This window comes from Microcebus murinus, chromosome 15 (genome assembly GCF_040939455.1).
Source record: "Microcebus murinus isolate Inina chromosome 15, M.murinus_Inina_mat1.0, whole genome shotgun sequence".
Lineage (NCBI taxonomy): Eukaryota > Metazoa > Chordata > Mammalia > Primates > Cheirogaleidae > Microcebus > Microcebus murinus.
In genome coordinates, this window is record NC_134118.1 from 40,842,775 (window position 1) to 40,861,276 (window position 18,502).

Below are 18,502 nucleotides of genomic sequence, written 5' to 3' on the forward strand. Positions count from 1 at the left end.
TCATCTTTGTCTCTGGCTACGTCACTTTCACCTTGAAGCACCGATTGCTATTGAGGGAGTCTTGGTGACGGGGAAGGGAACCAAAAATTCTGTGAAGAAGAGAAAGATTGATTATGATCTCTGAATTGTATCCCACTACATTTATCAGCAGGTGTGTTTATTAGCAAATATGTGATAAATGGTAATCGACGGTGATACAGGCCCCCTAGTGGGCATTTGGAAATGTGCAAGACATTTTTAGTTGTCACAGTGACTTAGGGATTTAATGGCATTTAGTAGGCAAAGGGTAGGGATGGCAAATATCAATGTGTAGAACAATTCCATACAAAAGGCCAATAACTGCCTGATGAAAATGCAAAAAAATTCCTCTTCGTTGTGACTTTTCCAGTCTCTGGCTCTAATCATGTTACCAAATAGGGTACAGCGCCACAGCCCTTCTCTTAGGCATCAGGCCCTGTTTATTTCCTTCTGAGAAACTGATCTTTCCTGCTCCCCAATTCCATACAACCGGCCTGACTCTCTATGCCATCTTTGCATCTGTCCAACCTCAGTTGTTTGGGAGAAGAGCAAGTTGCCCTACCAAGCAGTACATTTAGGTGTTCTCTCCTTTAACTTCAGGTTCCTCTTTTGTTCTGAGACCATACAGAGAATTTTGATTCTTAAGAATTTTGATTCTGAACTTGTTTGGCCAATCTCCTATAGGAGAAACACACAAAAATGATTCTCTTGGTTCCCATTGTCATTCCTCTCTTGCTATGTGCAAGAGAAAACCTATATTTTAGTCCTGTCACTAACTCAGTGATTTTGGGCCAATCATTTTAGCAGCCCCTCTCCAGACTGTTTAGTTTTCTCTTTTCTAAAAATGAAGGAATTGGGCTACATGGTCTCTAAAAGCATTTTAGCTCTATCTTTCTATGCAAAACAAAAATAAAGCATTTATTCTTTGATTCTGGTACATTTTGCATTTTTTTCTTTCACATAGGTCTTTTAGATCTCTTTGCTCATAATTTAGAAGTCAGTGGAGTATTCAGTGAGTAGATTTTCATATCATTTTGTGGCCTGTGTTGGTTGACTATTGAGCAAGATGTAGTAAAAGCTATACATTTTATGTTGCTATTCTGTGTTCCACAAAGGATTCATCTCCCATCTGTCCTTACTTTATTAATACATTTTGGAAACATTTATTTATTTATTTATTTATTTTTTTTTGAGACAGAGTCTCACTTTGTTGCCTAGGCTAGAGTGAGTGCCGTGGCGTCAGCCTAGCTCACAGCAACCTCAGACTCCTGGGCTCAAGCGATCCTTCTGTCTCAGCCTCCCAAGTAGCTGGGACTACAGGCATGTGCCACCATGCCCGGCTAATTTTTTCTATATATATTAGTTGGCCAATTAGTTTCTTTCTATTTATAGTAGAGACGGGGTCTCGCTCTTGCTCAGGCTGGTTTTGAACTCCCGACCTCGAGCAATCCGCCCGCCTCGGCCTCCCAGAGAGCTAGGATTACAGGCGTGAGCCACCGCGCCCGGCCTGGAAACATTTATTGATCATCGACTGTGTGCCAGGCTCTCTTCAACAATGTTGAAGATATAACAGTGAATAAAAAAATCTTCACTGCTTTCATAGAGCTCACATTCCAGATCATCAGGTCTCCAAGTGTGGTCCTTGTATCCTCGAAAGTCCCTAAAAAATAGCGGGTCCAAGAGGTCAAAAACATTTTCATAGAAATACAAAATATTTATTTATTTATTTTACTATATTCACAGTTACATAGATAGTGCAAAAACACTTGTGGGTTACCTTGATGATGGCTTAGCTTGAATCAAAGCAGTGGTACCAACTGTACTAGTAGTTTCTGTATTCTTCACTACTATACAATTGCAAGGGGAAAAAGCCCATTTCGTTGAAGATGTCTTTAATGAAGCACTAAAAGTTATTAACTTTATATTAAATTTTACACCTTGAGTACACATTTAAAAAATATTCTGTGTGACAAAACAGGAAATATGCGTAAAGCACTTCTACTGCATACAGAAGTGTGATAGTTAGCTTGCAGAAAAGCACCTGTGATTGAATTGCATGCTGAACTGGCCACTTTTTTCATGACATCCCATTTTTACTTGAAAGAATAACTGGGGAACAAACTGTGGTTATTTAGACATGGAAATTTGGTAGACATTTTTCTGAAAATGAAGCAAGTAAGTCTTTAAGGAAAATAACTGACAGTATTTGTTGCCAATGATAAAATTCGAGCTTTTGAGCAAAAATTAGAATTTGGAAAATTTGTATTCACCACTGTTAGTTTGACAAAACTTGTCAAAACAAAGAATTTCTAACGAGATTGGTGGCAATATTAACAAATGTGCTTTTTTGATATCATGTAATAAAATGTACCTACATTTGGAAAGTCTACATAACTCAGTGAACTAATATTTTCCAAATGACCAATGTACAATGTTATCAAATCATGTTAAAGATCCATTAAAAGTGTGAAATAGATCACTACTTTTTCTTTCTTTCTTTCTTTCTTTCTTTCTTTCTTTCTTTCTTTCTTTCTTTCTTTCTTTCTTTCTTTCTTTCTTTCTTTCTTTCTTTCTTTCTTTCTTTCTTTCTTTCTTTCTTTCTTTTTCTGTTAGAGACCAGGGTCTTGATCTACTGCCCAGGCTGGAATGCAATGACATGATCATAGCTCACTGCAACCTTGTACTCCTGGGCTCTAACAGTCTTCCTGCCTTTGTCTCCTGAGTAGCTAGGACTACGGGTGGGCACCACACTCAGCTAAATTTTTTTATTTTTTGTAGAGATGGGGTGGTGGTTGGGGGCATTGGGGTCTTGCTATGTTTCCCAGGCTGGTCTCCAACTCTTAGCCTCCAGCAATCTTCTTGCCTTGGCCTCCCAAAGTGCTGGGATTATAGGCAAGGCCACTAAATTTTAATGTAGCAGTATGAAAAGTTTACTGATACATTTTCTGATCCCATATTGTAACTAGCCTTTAAGAAATCATTACTTATAGAAAATTGTATCAAAGAAAAATATCCTCAATTACCCAAAAAAAAATGCTATTAAAATATTCCTCTCTTTTACAACACCATGTGTCTAGGTCAGGCTAGATTTTCTTCACACACTTCACTAAAACAACATATTGAGACAGATAGAATGAGAAGCAGATATGAGAATCCAGGTGTTTTTTATTAAGTTAGATATTAAAGAGATTTGAAAATGTAAAACAGTACCACTCTTCTCACTATATTTTTTTGGTTTTGGAAAATGTAATTATTTTTCATAAAAATATATTCTGTGTGGCAATATGTAACAGATCTATCATTGTTACTTTAGGTAAACCATTAATAATTTTTTAAAAACTTTTAATTTCTAATAAGATAAACACATATAGCTACATCCCAGATAAACAGAAGTTCCCTGATGTCCTCAATAACTTGTTTTTGCTTTTTTTCTTCCCCTGCCTGGCAATTTGTTTCTGCTGTTAATCCCCCTTGCTTCATCCTCCTTCTCTCTCTCTCTCTCTCCCTCCTCATCCTTCTCTCTCTCTCTCTCTCTCTCTCTGTCTCTCCTCTTCCTCCTAACCTCCACCTTTTTTGTACCCTCTCTTTGTGCTGCTGATGCCCGATTTAGCACCAAGCCACCATTCCACCTGCTTTCCCACCAAGTCTCCTGGCCAGCCAGAATGCTGACAACCTCCTCATCCCCCCACCCCAGTCCGCTCCCACCTCCCTGCACACCCCTGGCCACTCCCTACCCAGGTTGCCCTGTCCCCTTCTCCCTTTCTTCAATTCCTTCCCATCCAGGTAGGTCCACCCCCTCCTCCCTCCTAGTGGTGTGTGGAGCTTTCATGACCCTTTTTCCTCCCTTCATGAAAGGTCAGTCAGCTGGGGAGATGAGACAAGGCAGGATGGCATCTCCTTGCTTACCCTGGACTTGGCCGCCCTTCTGACATGCAAAGCAGCAGTGCACATGTCAGGATTTGGATCCTGTGAAAACTGGGGGTCTCTCCAGTAGCAAGAACTGCTGGCATCTGCGGCGGTAATGGGGACCGCTGGGGGTCGCCCGCTTATCTCTCCCCTGGAAGGAGAAGCCTTCCTCAGCTCTGCGCCGACCTGCAGGGATGCAGTGTTGGAGAGGCAGGGTGCCTTGCTCTTCTCTGCGGTGCTATCCTGGGCTTCCAGACTCCACGAGGATTTTACGGCACCCCTGGTGCCTTCCAGTGTACTTCCACAGTTACTCCAGTCCAAACAGTGTTGTTTATTCAACCCCCACGCTTTTCATGGGGGGACGAGCACCATGCAACTCTAGCTGACCAGCTGCCTATGCCGGTCTGCGTTAATCCTTTAAAAATATTTGGTAGAATACACCAGTGGAGCTGCCTGTTCCTGGGCTTTTTTTGTTGAAAGTTTTTTGATGTCCGGCTTAATCTCTTTACTTGCTGTAAGTTTATTTAGATTTTCTATTTCTTCTTGGGTCAGTTTTGCCAATTTGCATATTTCTAGAAATTTGTATATTTCATCTAAGTTGTCTAATTTGTTGCCATACAATTTTTCCTAATATTTCATTATAATCCATTTTATTTCTGTAAGATCAGCAGTAATATCTCATATTTCATTCTTGATTTTAGTAATTTGGCTCCCTTCATTTTTTTCTTGTTCAGCTTAGCTAAAGGTGCCAGTTTTCTTGATCTTTTCAAAGAATCAACTTTTGAGGTTTTGTTGATCTTCTCTCTCTGTCTTTTTTTTAAATATCTTTCTGCCCCCTTTTCTTTCTTCTTCTTCTGGGACTTCACTATTGGTATGTTGGCATACTAGAAGATGTCTCACAGGTCTCCGAGACTTTGTTCATTTTTCTTCTTTTTTTTTTTTTTTCTATTTCTCAGACTGAATAATTTCAATTGACCTAGCCTCAAATTTTCCAATTCTTTCTTCTTCCTGTTCAAATCTGCTGTTGAATCCTATCAAATTTTTCATTTGTTATACATTTCAACTTCAAAATTTATATTTGGTTCATTTTTATATTTTTATCTCTTCATTGATATTCTCAACTTGGTAAGACATCATTTTTATATTCTCTTTAGTTCTTTAGACATGGTTTCCTTTAGCTTATTGATCATATTTAAAATAGCTAATTTAAAGTCTTCTGGAAAGCCCAAATGTCTAGGCTTTCTCAGGCTCAGTTTCTATCAATTTTACCTGTTTATGGACCATAATTTTTTATTTCTTTGCATGACTTGTAGTTTTTGTTGAAAACTGGGTATTTTGAATATTATAATATGGAAACTCTGGAAATCACCTTCTCCTTTTTCCTTAGGATTGTTGCTATTGTAATTATAGTTTGCTTAGTGACATTTCTAAATGAATTTTGTAGTTTATTCTTTGTTGTGGGTGGGCCCTGAAGTCTCTGTTACATTAGCTTAGTGGTTAGCTAATGATTGGGCAGAGACTTCCTTAAATATGTGGAACCAAAAAGTCTTCCAGTCTTTGCAGAGGGGCTCTGTGTTTTGTTGTAGCATGCTTTTAACACTCACCAGGAACTTTAAATTCTGTTTTAGCTTTCCCTTCTTGCTTTTTTGGAGGCTCCTGGTCAGCAGGAGCTAAGTCTAGGGTATTCTTGGGCTTTTCCTGGGCATATGCATAGCCCTAAGCATGCAATTGGCCTTATTCATTCTCAGGAATATGTCAGAGCTTTTGGAAGCTCTGAAGAATAGTACTAGTGACCTCACAAAAGGGCTAGCAAGAACTAGCCAGGCCCTTTTTGCCTTTTTCCATCACTCTGCCATGTGAACACACAGTATTCATCCCCTCTGGAGGATGTAGCATTCAAGGTACCATCTTGAAAGCAGAGACTGGGCTCTTACCAGACACTGAACGTGTCAGCCCCCTTATCTTAAACTTCTCAGCCTATGGAACTGTGAGAAATAAGCTTCTGTTATTTTAAAATTATCCAGTCTCAGGTAATTTGTTATAGCAGCACCAATGAACTAAGCACTGAACTTTCAGAGATTTTTGTTATAATAGCATGCCTCAGTAAAAGCTGACTAATATAAACAGTTGCCAGAAAAAGAAGGAGGTGATGCTGGCTGGTGAAACATTAACTTAAAACATTGCTTAGTATACAAAATGCATTCAATAGATAAAAACTAATATATTAAATTATATTTGAATATAGATAACTAACACTGTTCATTAGAATCAGAGCATAGACTCCCTTGGAGAAACACCAAAAAATTCTAACTTTGCAACTCCCACGTTTATTGAGTCACAAAAAAGTCATTATCATTAAGATGAATTATCATAGGCAGTAGTTCCCCCTTATCTGAGGTTTCAGTTGCTCATAGTATAGTACAAGATATTTTGAGAGAGGGAGACAGAGAGAGAACATTCACATAGCTTTTATAATAATTGAGTATATGCTTATAATTGTTCTATTTAATTATTAGTTATTGTTGTTAATCTCTTACTATGCCTAATTTATAAATTGAACTTTATCATAGGTATGTATGCATAGGAAAAAACATAGTGTATATACAGTTCCTTATTATTCATGGTTTCAGGCATCCATTGGAGTTCTAGGAATGTACCACCCATAGATAAGAGGGGACTATTATATTGAGAAAAATATAATTTATTCACATTTTTTATATTTATTTAATCTATATGTTGTTGCCCTGACTAGATCTACGAGTGACCCTGGCCCTAGTGGCAACTCATTTATAAACTATTCCTTAGAAATGTTCATGTCTGTGAAATATTATACATTTTATCTAGTATCTTACTTTTTTCCATTTCAAAGGAGGCTTTGGTGCTCTCTTCTCATTCTGCATTTTGGCTTGCATATTTCCTCCCTCTACATATTATAACCATTTCCACAACTTCAACCTACCAACATAATTAAAACCTCTAAATATCTGTTTCTAGACCAGATATTGCCTGTGAACTGTAGAAATACTTTCTCACCTGCATACTGAACATGTTCACTTGATGTCCATTGATACCTCAAACACAGCCATTTAACTGATAACCTACAGGTCACATTTGGTCATTTACTTTAAATGTAAACAGGCTTCCAAATCAACCTGCTTTGGGAAGATCTTGTGATTCATGGCAACATCCTGTCCCTGAATAAAGAATCTTATCATGAGTTCCTCAAATTGTTGACATACTGATTAATGCATAACCTACTGACACTGAAAAGGATGCTGATTTATTTTTGAATCATAAAATTTTACTGATTGTCTTGCACGCAGATATTTTAGCTTGTATGGTGTAATCTGTATTCAATGATTATAATCTCTGTACCCTTCAATAAAAATGGACAGCTCTGGTATGAGGAGTTACCCTCCCTTTTTCTAAACTTTCCTATAAAAGCCTTCCAACTTGTAACAGACTCTGGAACAACTCCAACTTTGTTGGAAGTGTTCTTCCCTGGTTCATACTCACATTTGCCTTCCAATAAACCTTTATCAAAGTATTTCTGCCTCAAAAGCCTTACGTTCAGTTGACATACTAATTGTCTTCAACTCTGTTCTCCCCCCACTCCCATACTTCATATCCTGGTTAATGGCACCTCCTGGTTGCCTCCGCTAAAAGTTTTGGCAATGACTTCAATTTTTCCCTTTTTCTATGTCCCTGATATTCCTACCATGTAGTTGTTTTCACACATTGACTGCCATACTAGAAAAAGATTTCTTTTCCTTGGGCCCATGGTGTTTTATTATGAAAATAGAATAAGAAATTTCAAACTGATACTTTTTAATTTAATGAAAAATTTGTTATTTTTTATTGTTTTCTGTGTGTGAGTTATATGCAATTTGAAAAACAGTTCTTACCACTCCCAAGGTGAAGAGATGTGCAAGTAACATACGCTTCGTGGACCCCAAGCTCAAAACTATGAGTTAAATACAAGTCACATGGCAGTTAATGTGTTAAGTCCTATAGATTCTGTTTTCTACACATCTTTCAAACCATCCTCTTTCTCTAGTCCTCCTTCACTGCCTTCATCTCAGTTAATCAAATATTTAATGACTTCTTTTATTCTAGTCAATATTCTGAATGCTAGTGATAAAAAATGAGTAAGACATACTTCCTTGAGGCCCAGAGCTTACTTTCTAGTCAGGAAGATAGACAAACAGATCATTTTAACAGAATAGGGTAAATGCTAAGCTGGCTTTATGGACAGGAGACAATGAGAAATTGGAGAAAGGATACTTTGCCTAAATGAGGAATTTGGAGAAGTTTTACTGTAGGTGGGGAATCTTGAACTAAGGATGAGATAGAGTGAGCAGAACAAACTAAGATGGAATACATGATAGGGACAGAGAATCGCAAAGGTGTGACTGGAGCTGGCTAATTAGGAAATATGAGGACTAAGGTTATTGAGGTTCAATGTGACCCAAATCGTGTAGCCTGAACTTACTTAAGGAACTTGGACTTAACCTTATAGGATAGTAGTTTTAAATGGGTTCAACAATGACTGTTCAGAGCTCACTCAACGAGGAAGGGGGAGGAAAGGCCAACTGTGCATCATGGCTTTGGTTGTGACACCTACTTCAACTGGAGCAGCTCAGTTTTCTTCATCATATCATCTATATAATACTTCCCTTACCTAAAGGTGTTGGATGCTTGTCAAAGCCATGCAGATAAAGAGGCTGGAGAGGGTATCTTTGACTTGAAAAGCATGAGAACCAAACAGTTTAACTCTGCCCCAAAGACAAATAAGATGAGACATTCAGTTAATATTTTTGCATGCCTTTGTAGGATCTGATTCCCATCCAGTTGGTATTGTGCATGCAAGCTAGTCTTTTGCAGGTCACAGGAATCTACTGTGATCATTTGCTTGCTTTCTATCAGTTTCAAAGTCTTATTACTACAGCTTAAGAGTGACCCTTTAAGCCCATTTCACCATGAACACTGTCTTTGCTCTCTTTTCTGAACTCAACTGTGGGAGAAAATCAAATTAAATACTCCTTTTTACTCAAGTAATAAGGAAGTACTTCTTGTATCCTTTCCCCCCAGTTATAGGTCTCAAGATCTAAGCATTGTATACAACTTATGTGACTGACAGCAGATAGCAGCTCCCCTCAGCTAGAAGCCGGGCTCCTCTGAGAACCTCTAGAGTTCTTCTCCAGAGGAAGCTGGAGTAATAATGGCAATGAACATAACAAAAATAACAATAACTCTTATTAAGGGCTTAATATGTTCTCAGCACCTTAAGTACATTAACTCATTTAATCCTTACACAAGGCTAAGAGACAGGTATTCTGTGATACTCATTTTGTGGATTAGGAAATTTAGGTATACGGCTTAGGCAATTTAACCTGTTCAAGATACCTAGGTGGTAAGTGGCATGGCTAGGATTCAAATCCAGACAGTCTTGCTCCGGTATTTGATCTTCTAATCACTGAGCAATAGTGACTTTCAAAGTAGGTCTTAAAGAGACTCCTTTAATGCAAAGGGTGGTAAAGGGCCAATCAATCCCAGAAAGGCTGTGGCTAGGTTTCAGTCTTTTAAAAGGCAATTTGTCTCATCTCTACTATTAGAAAAAGAAGCATGCACCTTAGAGGTCAAGTTCCTCCAAGGTTGCTACAAAAGAAGTTGAAGCTGTGTCCTCATCAGTTCATTATTTCTCAGCATCAATTCTATTTGGCCCAACTATTTTATTTTGCCCAGGAGGACACTATAATTAAATATTCTTGTGGCTTTTAGCCACTAAGGAACCCCACATGATTTTTAGTTCATTTACTCAAATAATATGTTCTAAAGCAAACAACATCAGTGTCTAAACCTATACATTCAACATAATTCTCCCTTTCTCTTTTCTAAGGGAAACCAATTTGGATTTAGAAAATTTTCCATACAAATAACTAAGAAAGAAAAAGTTTCTAAGACATAGGTATAGGTGTTGGAAGATTTGCATTTTAAATCATTCTAGCTACAGCATGGAAGAGGTATTTAAGGGGTGCAAGACTGAAGGTTGGATGATGAAAAGGCCATTATACAATAATAGATGAGGTGAAAGATGAAAAGAACCTGAATGAAGGCCACCATGGTAATCAACATTGAGAGGAGAGGGCAGTTAAAAAAAACTTAGGAAGTTTAAGAGGCAAACCTTGGTTATTCTCCATTTGCTCTACAGAACCATTTTTTAAAACCCTTCCTTGCTCTGCTTTGTGTCCTGAAGGGAGGTTGACAGTATCAACCAAGCTTGCTTATTGGCTGGCTTTGGATTGGGTTCTGCTAATAGGAGGCACCAGTAAAATTGGAGGGCAGAGAGAGAAAAAGGTCAGGGAATGCTCTCCCCTATGTATGGCCACACTTCCACTTAGGTGGTCCTTCTTCCATGGCTTTGATTCTTTCTGGGTCCTGGTAACATAGTCCCCTTCTTCTGCTTCCTCAGGACTTCCAGTTGTTACTAGTCTCTGGGTACTTAAATTCTTTTTTTTTTTTTTTTTTTTTTTTGAGACAGAGTCTCACTTTGTTGCCCAGGCTAGAGTGAGTGCCGTGGCGTCAGCCTGGCTCACAGCAACCTCAATCTCCGGGACTCAGCGATCCTACTGCCTCAGCCTCCCGAGTAGCTGGGACTATAGGCATGCGCCACCATGCCCGGCTAATTTTTTGTATATATATATATTTTTAGTTGGTCAATTAATTTCTTTCTATTTTTGGTAGAGACGGGGTCTCGCTCAGGCTGGTTTCGAACTCCTGACCTTGAGCAATCCACCCACCTCGGCCTCCCAAAGTGCTAGGATTACAGGCGTGAGCCACCACGCCCGGCCTGGGTACTTAAATTCTTAAAAATTTCTTTCTGATTTCCTTCACCTCTGTAAATAGTCCTTATATTAAACTCTTGAATTAAGCTCTTTGAGACTTTTTCCTTCTGGGACCTTGATTGGTAGTGATTGATGGGACATGGGAGGGAGAAGTATGAAGAGTTGAGGTGAAACTCCCAGGTTTAGATTCTTTGTTGCATAATGGGTTTTAGCATTTTCCTGAACACTTTGTTAGCACATGATCTGTTCAGATTACTTGGAGACCACTCCTGGCACCAACACCTTGGTTGATAACTCCATCAGGAGGTTCTGGCAGGTTTTCTGTAATCATGTATGGTACTTGGTATAGAGTAGCACTCAATAAAATGGATTTTCTCTCATATTGTCTTTGAAGTCTGCTGTCGCATTATTATAGGCCCTTGTACACTCAGATTCAGAACCCAGTATTGGTCTGGCCATTATGAGAACTTTATTTTTATTTTATTTTTTTAATAGTCTTATTTACCTTAATGAGAGAGTTTTATATTTCAAAATGCATGTGGAACAATTAGAAAGGGACTATTATAAAACAACAAAAAATCCTAAGTATAATGAAATAAAATAGATTGAATAAGCTGGAACTATTTTGTAGTGAGAATGTATCAAAGCAAATTGCAATGCCTAAACAGTTGGTCTGTAATATAGTATTTTGTTGATCCAGTTATAAAATTTTCTCTTTAATAAGTAATTCAAGGCCAAGTGCAGTGGCTCATGCCTATAAGCCTAGCACTCTGGGAGGCCAAGGTGGAAGGATCGCTTGAGGCCAGGAGTTCCAGACCAGCCTGAGCAAGAGCAAGACCTGTCTCTACCAAAAAAAAACAAACAAAAAAACCCCAGAAAAATTAGCTGGGTGTGGTGGTGTGTGCCTGTAGTCCCAGCCACTCAGGAGGCTGAGGCAGGAGGATCTCTGGATGGCCTGAGCCCAGGAGTTTGAGGTTGCAGTGAGCTATGATGATACCACTGTACCATTGCACTCCAACTCTGGAGATAAAGGGAGAATGTGTCTTAAAAAAAAAGAAAAGAAAAAGTAATTCAATACAGTGAACATTCTATTACTCATCATATAACAATCACTTTAGTTTAAAAGAATTCAGTTCAGAGAATCTTCCCAATTCTTGTAAAATCATAAACAAACTATATTTCTACTCCCTACCTTGGATTTATACCTTATATCATATATTCTAAATACCTCGAATATTCTAACAACCTCTAATCCAAACTTGCCCCATACTTCCCACCCCTAGCATAGACATCAGATTCATCCAGGAAGCTTTTATTTTTTTTTCCATCCAGGAAGCTTTTAAAAATACTCATGCCCTTCCCCACCCCAAACCAATTAAGTCAGCATTTTGGGTGATAAGGTCCAGGCATTGACATTGTTTAAAAGTTGCCCAAATGATATTAAAATGCACAGAGAGTTGAGAACAAGGCTTTAATCCAAAAATAAAACAAACTAAAAAGATATGAGCCTCCATATTCATAAACACAGGATACTTTGTGTCCAGCAAGCTATTTATCTCTTGTTATACACTTTCCCCCCATCCCCCCTAACCTTTAACTTTTGCACATTGGAAAGGTGGCTGAGAGCCCTTCAGCTGGTTTTACTTCCTTGTTTGGCATGTGTGGCTTGTTGACCAGCTGCCCAGAATATGATGAAATATGACCACATTGAAACCTGCCTTCGAGGCAGCAGTGGTTTTCTACATCATTGAGGTTTTTCTTGGAACCCTGAAAGAGGATGAAAAAGAATGTGTAAGTGAAGGAATCAAATAGACTCTTGAAGATAAAGATAACAGTTTTTGTTGTGGGGGTGGGGGGAAGGCTGTTGTGAACAAAGAATTGATGGCTTCAATATTTTAAATGAAACCTTTAAGGATAAAGAAGTAAAATCTACATCTGCCTTTGTTTTGCATTGTACTTCTGGGTACTCTGTAATGGAATACAGCACTCTTTCAAAAGGACTGATCAGTAATTACAATAAATACAGTTAAACTTCAATAAAGAACAATCTTGAGTAATTCTCATTCTCAATCATGATTGAATAAAGGAAAAGAAAATAGTAACCAAAATATATTTTCTATTCCTATTTCTTAAAATGACCAGATGTTCCATGTTATTTGTGTCATTCCATTTTTTTTCAAATGGCCTACCCCACGTAAAGAATGTCTTTAAACTATAAACAAATGCAAATAACTTGTGCATTTTAGTGAGACCTGGTAGCTCCCAAAGTTATGTGAAGTATTTTGCAAGGGGCAGGAAACATCCTTTTTAGCAGTAGTCACTGCCCCATTCTTTAGGTGATGATGAAGTTTGCTTCTTTCGTTTCTTCTCTCCCCTCTCTCCACTTCCTGCCAAGTCCCTCCTCCATCTCTTGGCTTATATTGACTTGATAGAAATATATCCACTTTAAGCTTCATGCAGTCTAAGCTTCATGCAGTGTTTTAGGTACTCATGTTATCTTAATGTACCAAACGGACCAAAAAACAAAACAAAGCAAAGCAAAAGAAAAGAAACTCTGCCCTTGTTGAAGAGGAAAGTATGCTCTCGAATATCAGATAATTTGTAAAGTGAGGTAATTCAGCTGAAGCAGGCACTCCCACAGGTGACTAGGATGATGAAGTAAGCCTAAGCAACTTCCCTCCAACCCAAATCTCTAGAAAGAAAGGTTGAGAGGTTTCCTTCTGCTTTCTGCGAAAAGATTTCAGCCAGTTCTACGTTTGACTCTTTTTTTTAAGCAACCTCTGAAGAGAGGAGTGTACATTTGACTCCTAAAGGATATGGATTGCATATACTTCTAATCAAATGCTTACAGGTGTTAGTAACTTAAGTTTTTTTTGTTTTGAGACAGAGTCTCACTCTTTTGCCTAGAGTGCCATGGCGTCAGCCTAGTTCACAGCAACCTCAAACTTGTGGGCTCAAGCGTCCTCTTGCCTTAGCCTCCTGAGTAGCTGGGACTACAGGCATGTGCCACTGTGCCTTGCTAATTTTTTTTTCTATTTTTAGTTGTTTGGCTAATTTCTTTCTATTTATAGTAGAGACAGGGTCTCACTCTTGCTCAAGCTGGTCTCGAACTCCTGAGCTCAAGCAATCCTCTTGCCTTTGCCTCCCAAAGTGCTAGGATTACAGGCGTGAGCCACCATGCCCAGCTAGTAACTTCAGTTTTATTTTAATAATCTAGATAATTTTTAAATGATTCTAGATAATATTAACAATAGCATGAACTATATATGTATATCCTATATATAATTTTTTAAAAATATATTCTCTCTTTTGATGGTTATAGTGATCTGTGATGAAGGAAAGGTAGCTTTAATAGGCCTTTTAACAAATAATAAATCTTAAGGGTTATTAGATGTGCTAGAAAGGACCAAGAATAGACTTTTTCTTTTTTAAGTCCAAAGGCTTTTTCATGTTCTACTGCTCCTACTAGTAATAGAGAGTCCTTAGCTTTAGGTGTTTTAATCTTGTAAGGGAAATGTCATATAGTTAAGCCTTAACTTGCTTTGTATAGAAAGTAGCAATTAAGGATGGGAGACAAATAAGGACATGAATAGTTGGGAAAGTCTACGTGAAAAATCTAGGAGTGGAAGATTTATTTTTCATTAAATTAAAAAAACACATCTAAGTCCTTACTTTGTGCCATATTCTGCTAGGTGTAAAGTTTACAAAAATGGTTAAGAATAGCTCCTGCCTTTGAGGAACTTTCTGATTAGGGGAACAGGTTATATAACCTATAGAACCCGTAGAACTGATTAGGATTTACAAAGGTAGATTCTCAAAAGGAAGGGTGGTTTATTATTGGACCAAAGGAGAAAGCAAAAAGGCATGCAAATGGTAGGTTTTTTTGAGAACTGGAAGAGTTCCCAAAGTTTATTAGTTTGATAGCAAAATGCTCTATTCTTTTGTTCCTTTTTAATTAAGTAAGTCATCATTAATGTATTTGAAAATGGGGACAAAAATAATTTCTTTCAGCTGTCATTCCATTGCCTCCCTCTCTTTTAAAGGTTTGAATCTATACTTTAGGGGCTACACTTTAATGCAGAGAAACTTTTTCTATGTATTAGTATAACCACAAAACAGTGGCAAAACACCGAACACTGAAATAAACCCAAAGCTCATCTTAAAACAACTGAACAGGTAGGTGGTAAGGGAACTTGCATTTGAGCTATGCCCATGCTACTAACTGGCTGTGTGACCTTGAGCAAGTCACTTCTCAGGATGTCACCTTTTCTATCATTAAGATGAGTGTGATCCAAAGGTACACCTCACAATGTTTTGTGAGAATGATTTAAAACACTGCTTGTGAAAGCATTTCCTATACCATATCTAAGATACTTCTGTTATCTCTGGATTCTTTCCAGGCTTGAGATTTAGAGATTTGGTGCATCACGATCGAAAAAGCCTTTAAGCATCCCTACAAATACCTGACTGTCCCTCACGGGCGAGTGCAATCGCGCTGCCTGGGACTGCACAGCATGGTCTTGTAGTCTAAGCCACACATTCCGGGAGGACGAGAGAAGAATGAGACAAAGCTGTAGTTCCAGTCCGGGGAGAAAAAAGGGCGAGAGGGTCTCACAGGGTCCTGTCGTAGGTACTCTCCTAGGCGCATGCGCAGTAGCCACCCTGCGCCGCACCCTCCTCCGAGTGAGCCGGCGCCTACGTGCCGTCGTCGGGCGCGCTGACGTTTACAGCGTGCGCCGCCCCAGTGTCTGCTGTTGCTGGGTGTGCGCCGCAGGCTGCGCTGCCCGCCCTACCGGGAGAGGGCGGAGCTTCCGCTGGGTCGAGGTGGGCGCGCTTTGCCGCCGCCGAGGGATAACTTTCTCGGGCTGGCTCTGCAGCAGTTGCCAGTCACGTGGACGTGTAGCCTCGAGACAGTTTTCTCGTTCCGTTCACGAAAACATCTTCGCTTTGGCCGTACAAGAGGTGACTATCATGTCGAGCTCGCGAGCCAGGCCCCGCCGGGAAGCTGGCGGTGGCGCCGGGGCCGCCGGCCGGGACGAGCTGGTGTCGCAGTCCTTGCAGAGCGCAGAGCACTGTCTGGGCGTCCAGGACTTCGGCACCGCCTATGCCCATTACCTCCTTGTGCTCAGCCTCGCGCCGGAGCTGAAAGACACCGTGAAGGTGAGCGCCTTTTTTTTCCCCTCTCACTTGCGGGCAGATCCAACATTCTTGTTAAAAATAAAAAAATTGGGCGGGGAGGGGTGGCGTTAGGGCGCCTGGCTGGTGGGTGCTGTTAATATTTACTGTTCACCTTTGATTCCTTTCTTTTATTTATACTCACGTCCAGCCCAGCAGAAAATCCTGTCGGCATCACCTTCGAATGTCTAGAAACTTCCCACTTCTTACCACTCTCTTTTTTTGCTATCCTGGTTCAAGTCTCAGTCATCTGCCGACTGTTGCAATAGGCCCTCAGCTGCGGTCTCACCTGCAGTTTATCTCGACGGAGACAGCTTTTTTCTAATAAAGTCAAATGACGTCACTTCTCTTTGTCAAAACTTCCATCTCACTTAAAATTCTAAAGGCCTTTGAATTGCAAATGAAGTCCCTGGTGATCCTCTCCCTCTCTTTATATGTAATTTAATCGTGTTCCTGCCTCTGGGCCTTTGTATTTATCCCTACTGTGTGTAGAAGAAATGTGGTCTCTGTAGTTGAATGAAATTTGCAGTTAGCTTGAAGTCATGGTCATTTGATGATGCATTCTGTAAGTTTTAATTATTGGATTATTTGCAAAATTATCGTGTTGAAATGTATGTTTTTTTCAAGTAATTTTAGAATCTAATTTCGAAAAAAGATTTAAATTTGCTTTCAGTTTTCAGCCATAAGCTATTTTGCTTTATTTAACTGAGGGTTTCTCAACCTCAGCACTGTTTACATTTTGGACTGGATAATTCTTTGTTTTGGGGGCTGTCCTGTGCGTTGTATGGTGTTTACCAGCGTCCCTGACCTCTACCCACTAGATGTCAGTAGCATCTTTGTAGTTCACAGAAATTTACTGTAAATTTCAGGACTAGTTGGCTTCCTTCAGGTGGAGATGATAATATGTTAAAATAACAGTTTGCTTCTCTAGGTAGGCAGCAGTAGAAAAATGGATCAACCCAAGTGCTCTTTCAACTCAGTTCTTTGCTTCTTATTTCCTCTTCTGTAAAAAAAGGGTTACTGCCTCTTTTAAAGATATTTAGTGCATATTAAAAGTATATCTAAAATTTGTAGTGCAATGCCTGACATTCAGTAGGGTTCAGTAAGTAGTTTTGTTTCCTGCAGATCGAAGTCTATTTCTTTGCACAGGCCCTTTGTAAAAGTCTCATTTCCTGCTACTTTATTCCCCAAACCCAGACTCCAGCCACACCAAGCTATTTACTTTGTATATGCCCTGATCCCTTTTATATAATCTGTGTTTTTTCTTCATCCTAGAATCTCCTTGCTTATCCTTGTCTGTCTGGTAAACTCCATTAAGATTCAAGTTTCAGCTCTTCTGTGTAAAATATGTGAAGATGATTTAAAATGTTTTCATGATAAAGCTGGAATGACAAGCCTTTCCTCTTTCCCCAGTGTTGCAGTACAGAGAAGGTGTGGAGGGGGATGAGATTGGTGTAAGAGGACAGTTAGAAGGCTGTTATTGCTGTAGTCCAACAAGTGGTTACAAGGCCAGATTAGGTTGTAACAATGGGAATGGAGAAGAAGTGACAGCATTGAGAGAGCATGGGCTAGTTTTGAAACATTGTATGTGGAGTTAAAGTACCATTAAAAGGTGACTTTGGGATTTGAGGTTGAATAGTACCTTAATTTTATATCCTCTTAGAGAGGAGTGTGATGGGTTCAGTTTAGAACATTCAGAATTTTTAAAAATCTTATGTTATATATCTCTCTATAGGGCCTCTGTGAGGATAAGAATGTAAGTTGTTCATCCTTGAGTTTTAGCTGCTGTTCTTTGTACAGGGATTGGGAAGTATTTAAGTTGAGCTACATTTGAGGGGTGAGGATCCAGTACCTGGTTGAGATGACTAATAGGAAGCTGTATCTATGAATCTGAGGTTCAGAAGAGAGGGTCTTGGTGAGGATGTAGATGCAGCCTCCATTAACATATAGGTTATAATTAATTCATTGGGGATGGATGAGAAAAGAGAATAGGGCCAAGGACAAACTCTTAAAACACAGGAGCCCACAGAAAGGAGGTAGGAGAATCAGGAGAGTATGATATGGCAGCTAAGAATAGAGTGAGTTTAGAGAATGGTCAAACTATCTAATTCTGCATATTGCCATGTAGGTGATCATTCATTCATTTGTGTATTTGTTTATTTGGCAAACAGTGTCTACTAAAGCTAAATGAAATTTAAGGTGATCATCCAATCATTAAGATCCATTCTCTGGAATCTTCAACTAGTGTTATCTGTTCTTTCATTCTTTTATGTTATTAACTAATTCATTATTTTCTTCTTGTTTGTAAAGGAAACTTTTCAGTATACACTCTTTAGATGGGCTGAAGAACTTGATGCTCTCAATCGAATCCAAGACTTACTTGGTTGCTATGAGCAGGCCTTGGAACTGTTTCCTGAGGATGAAGTGATTTGCAATAGTATGGGGGAGCACCTCTTCAGGTTTGTAGCAATTTCAATATTACTTATTAAGAGTTCTTTTTCTTTTTTTTAATTTTTTTTTTTTGAGACAGTGTCTTGCTTTGTTGCCCGGGCTAGAGT

General features: G+C 39.1%; 1 protein-coding gene and 1 long non-coding RNA gene across 2 annotated transcripts in view; one reads left to right on the forward strand and one right to left on the reverse strand.

Moving 5' to 3' along the window:
- Positions 1-12,224: 12,224 nt before the first annotated feature.
- On the reverse strand, positions 12,225-15,463 carry LOC142876354 (uncharacterized). Its single transcript, XR_012923241.1, has 2 exons — positions 15,233-15,463; positions 12,225-12,536 (listed from the first exon to the last, which is right to left on the reverse strand). It is a non-coding gene; the product is annotated as an uncharacterized LOC142876354 (long non-coding RNA).
- Positions 15,464-15,530: 67 nt separating this feature from the next.
- PRMT9 (protein arginine methyltransferase 9) overlaps positions 15,531-18,502 on the forward strand; it is a 38,420-nt gene continuing 35,448 nt past the window's right edge. Inside the window, exons 1-2 of the mRNA XM_012783756.2 lie at positions 15,531-15,929; positions 18,255-18,403. Coding sequence (XP_012639210.1) covers positions 15,741-15,929; positions 18,255-18,403 — 338 coding nt within the window. The 5' untranslated portion in view covers positions 15,531-15,740. The remainder of the gene's footprint in view (positions 15,930-18,254; positions 18,404-18,502) is intronic.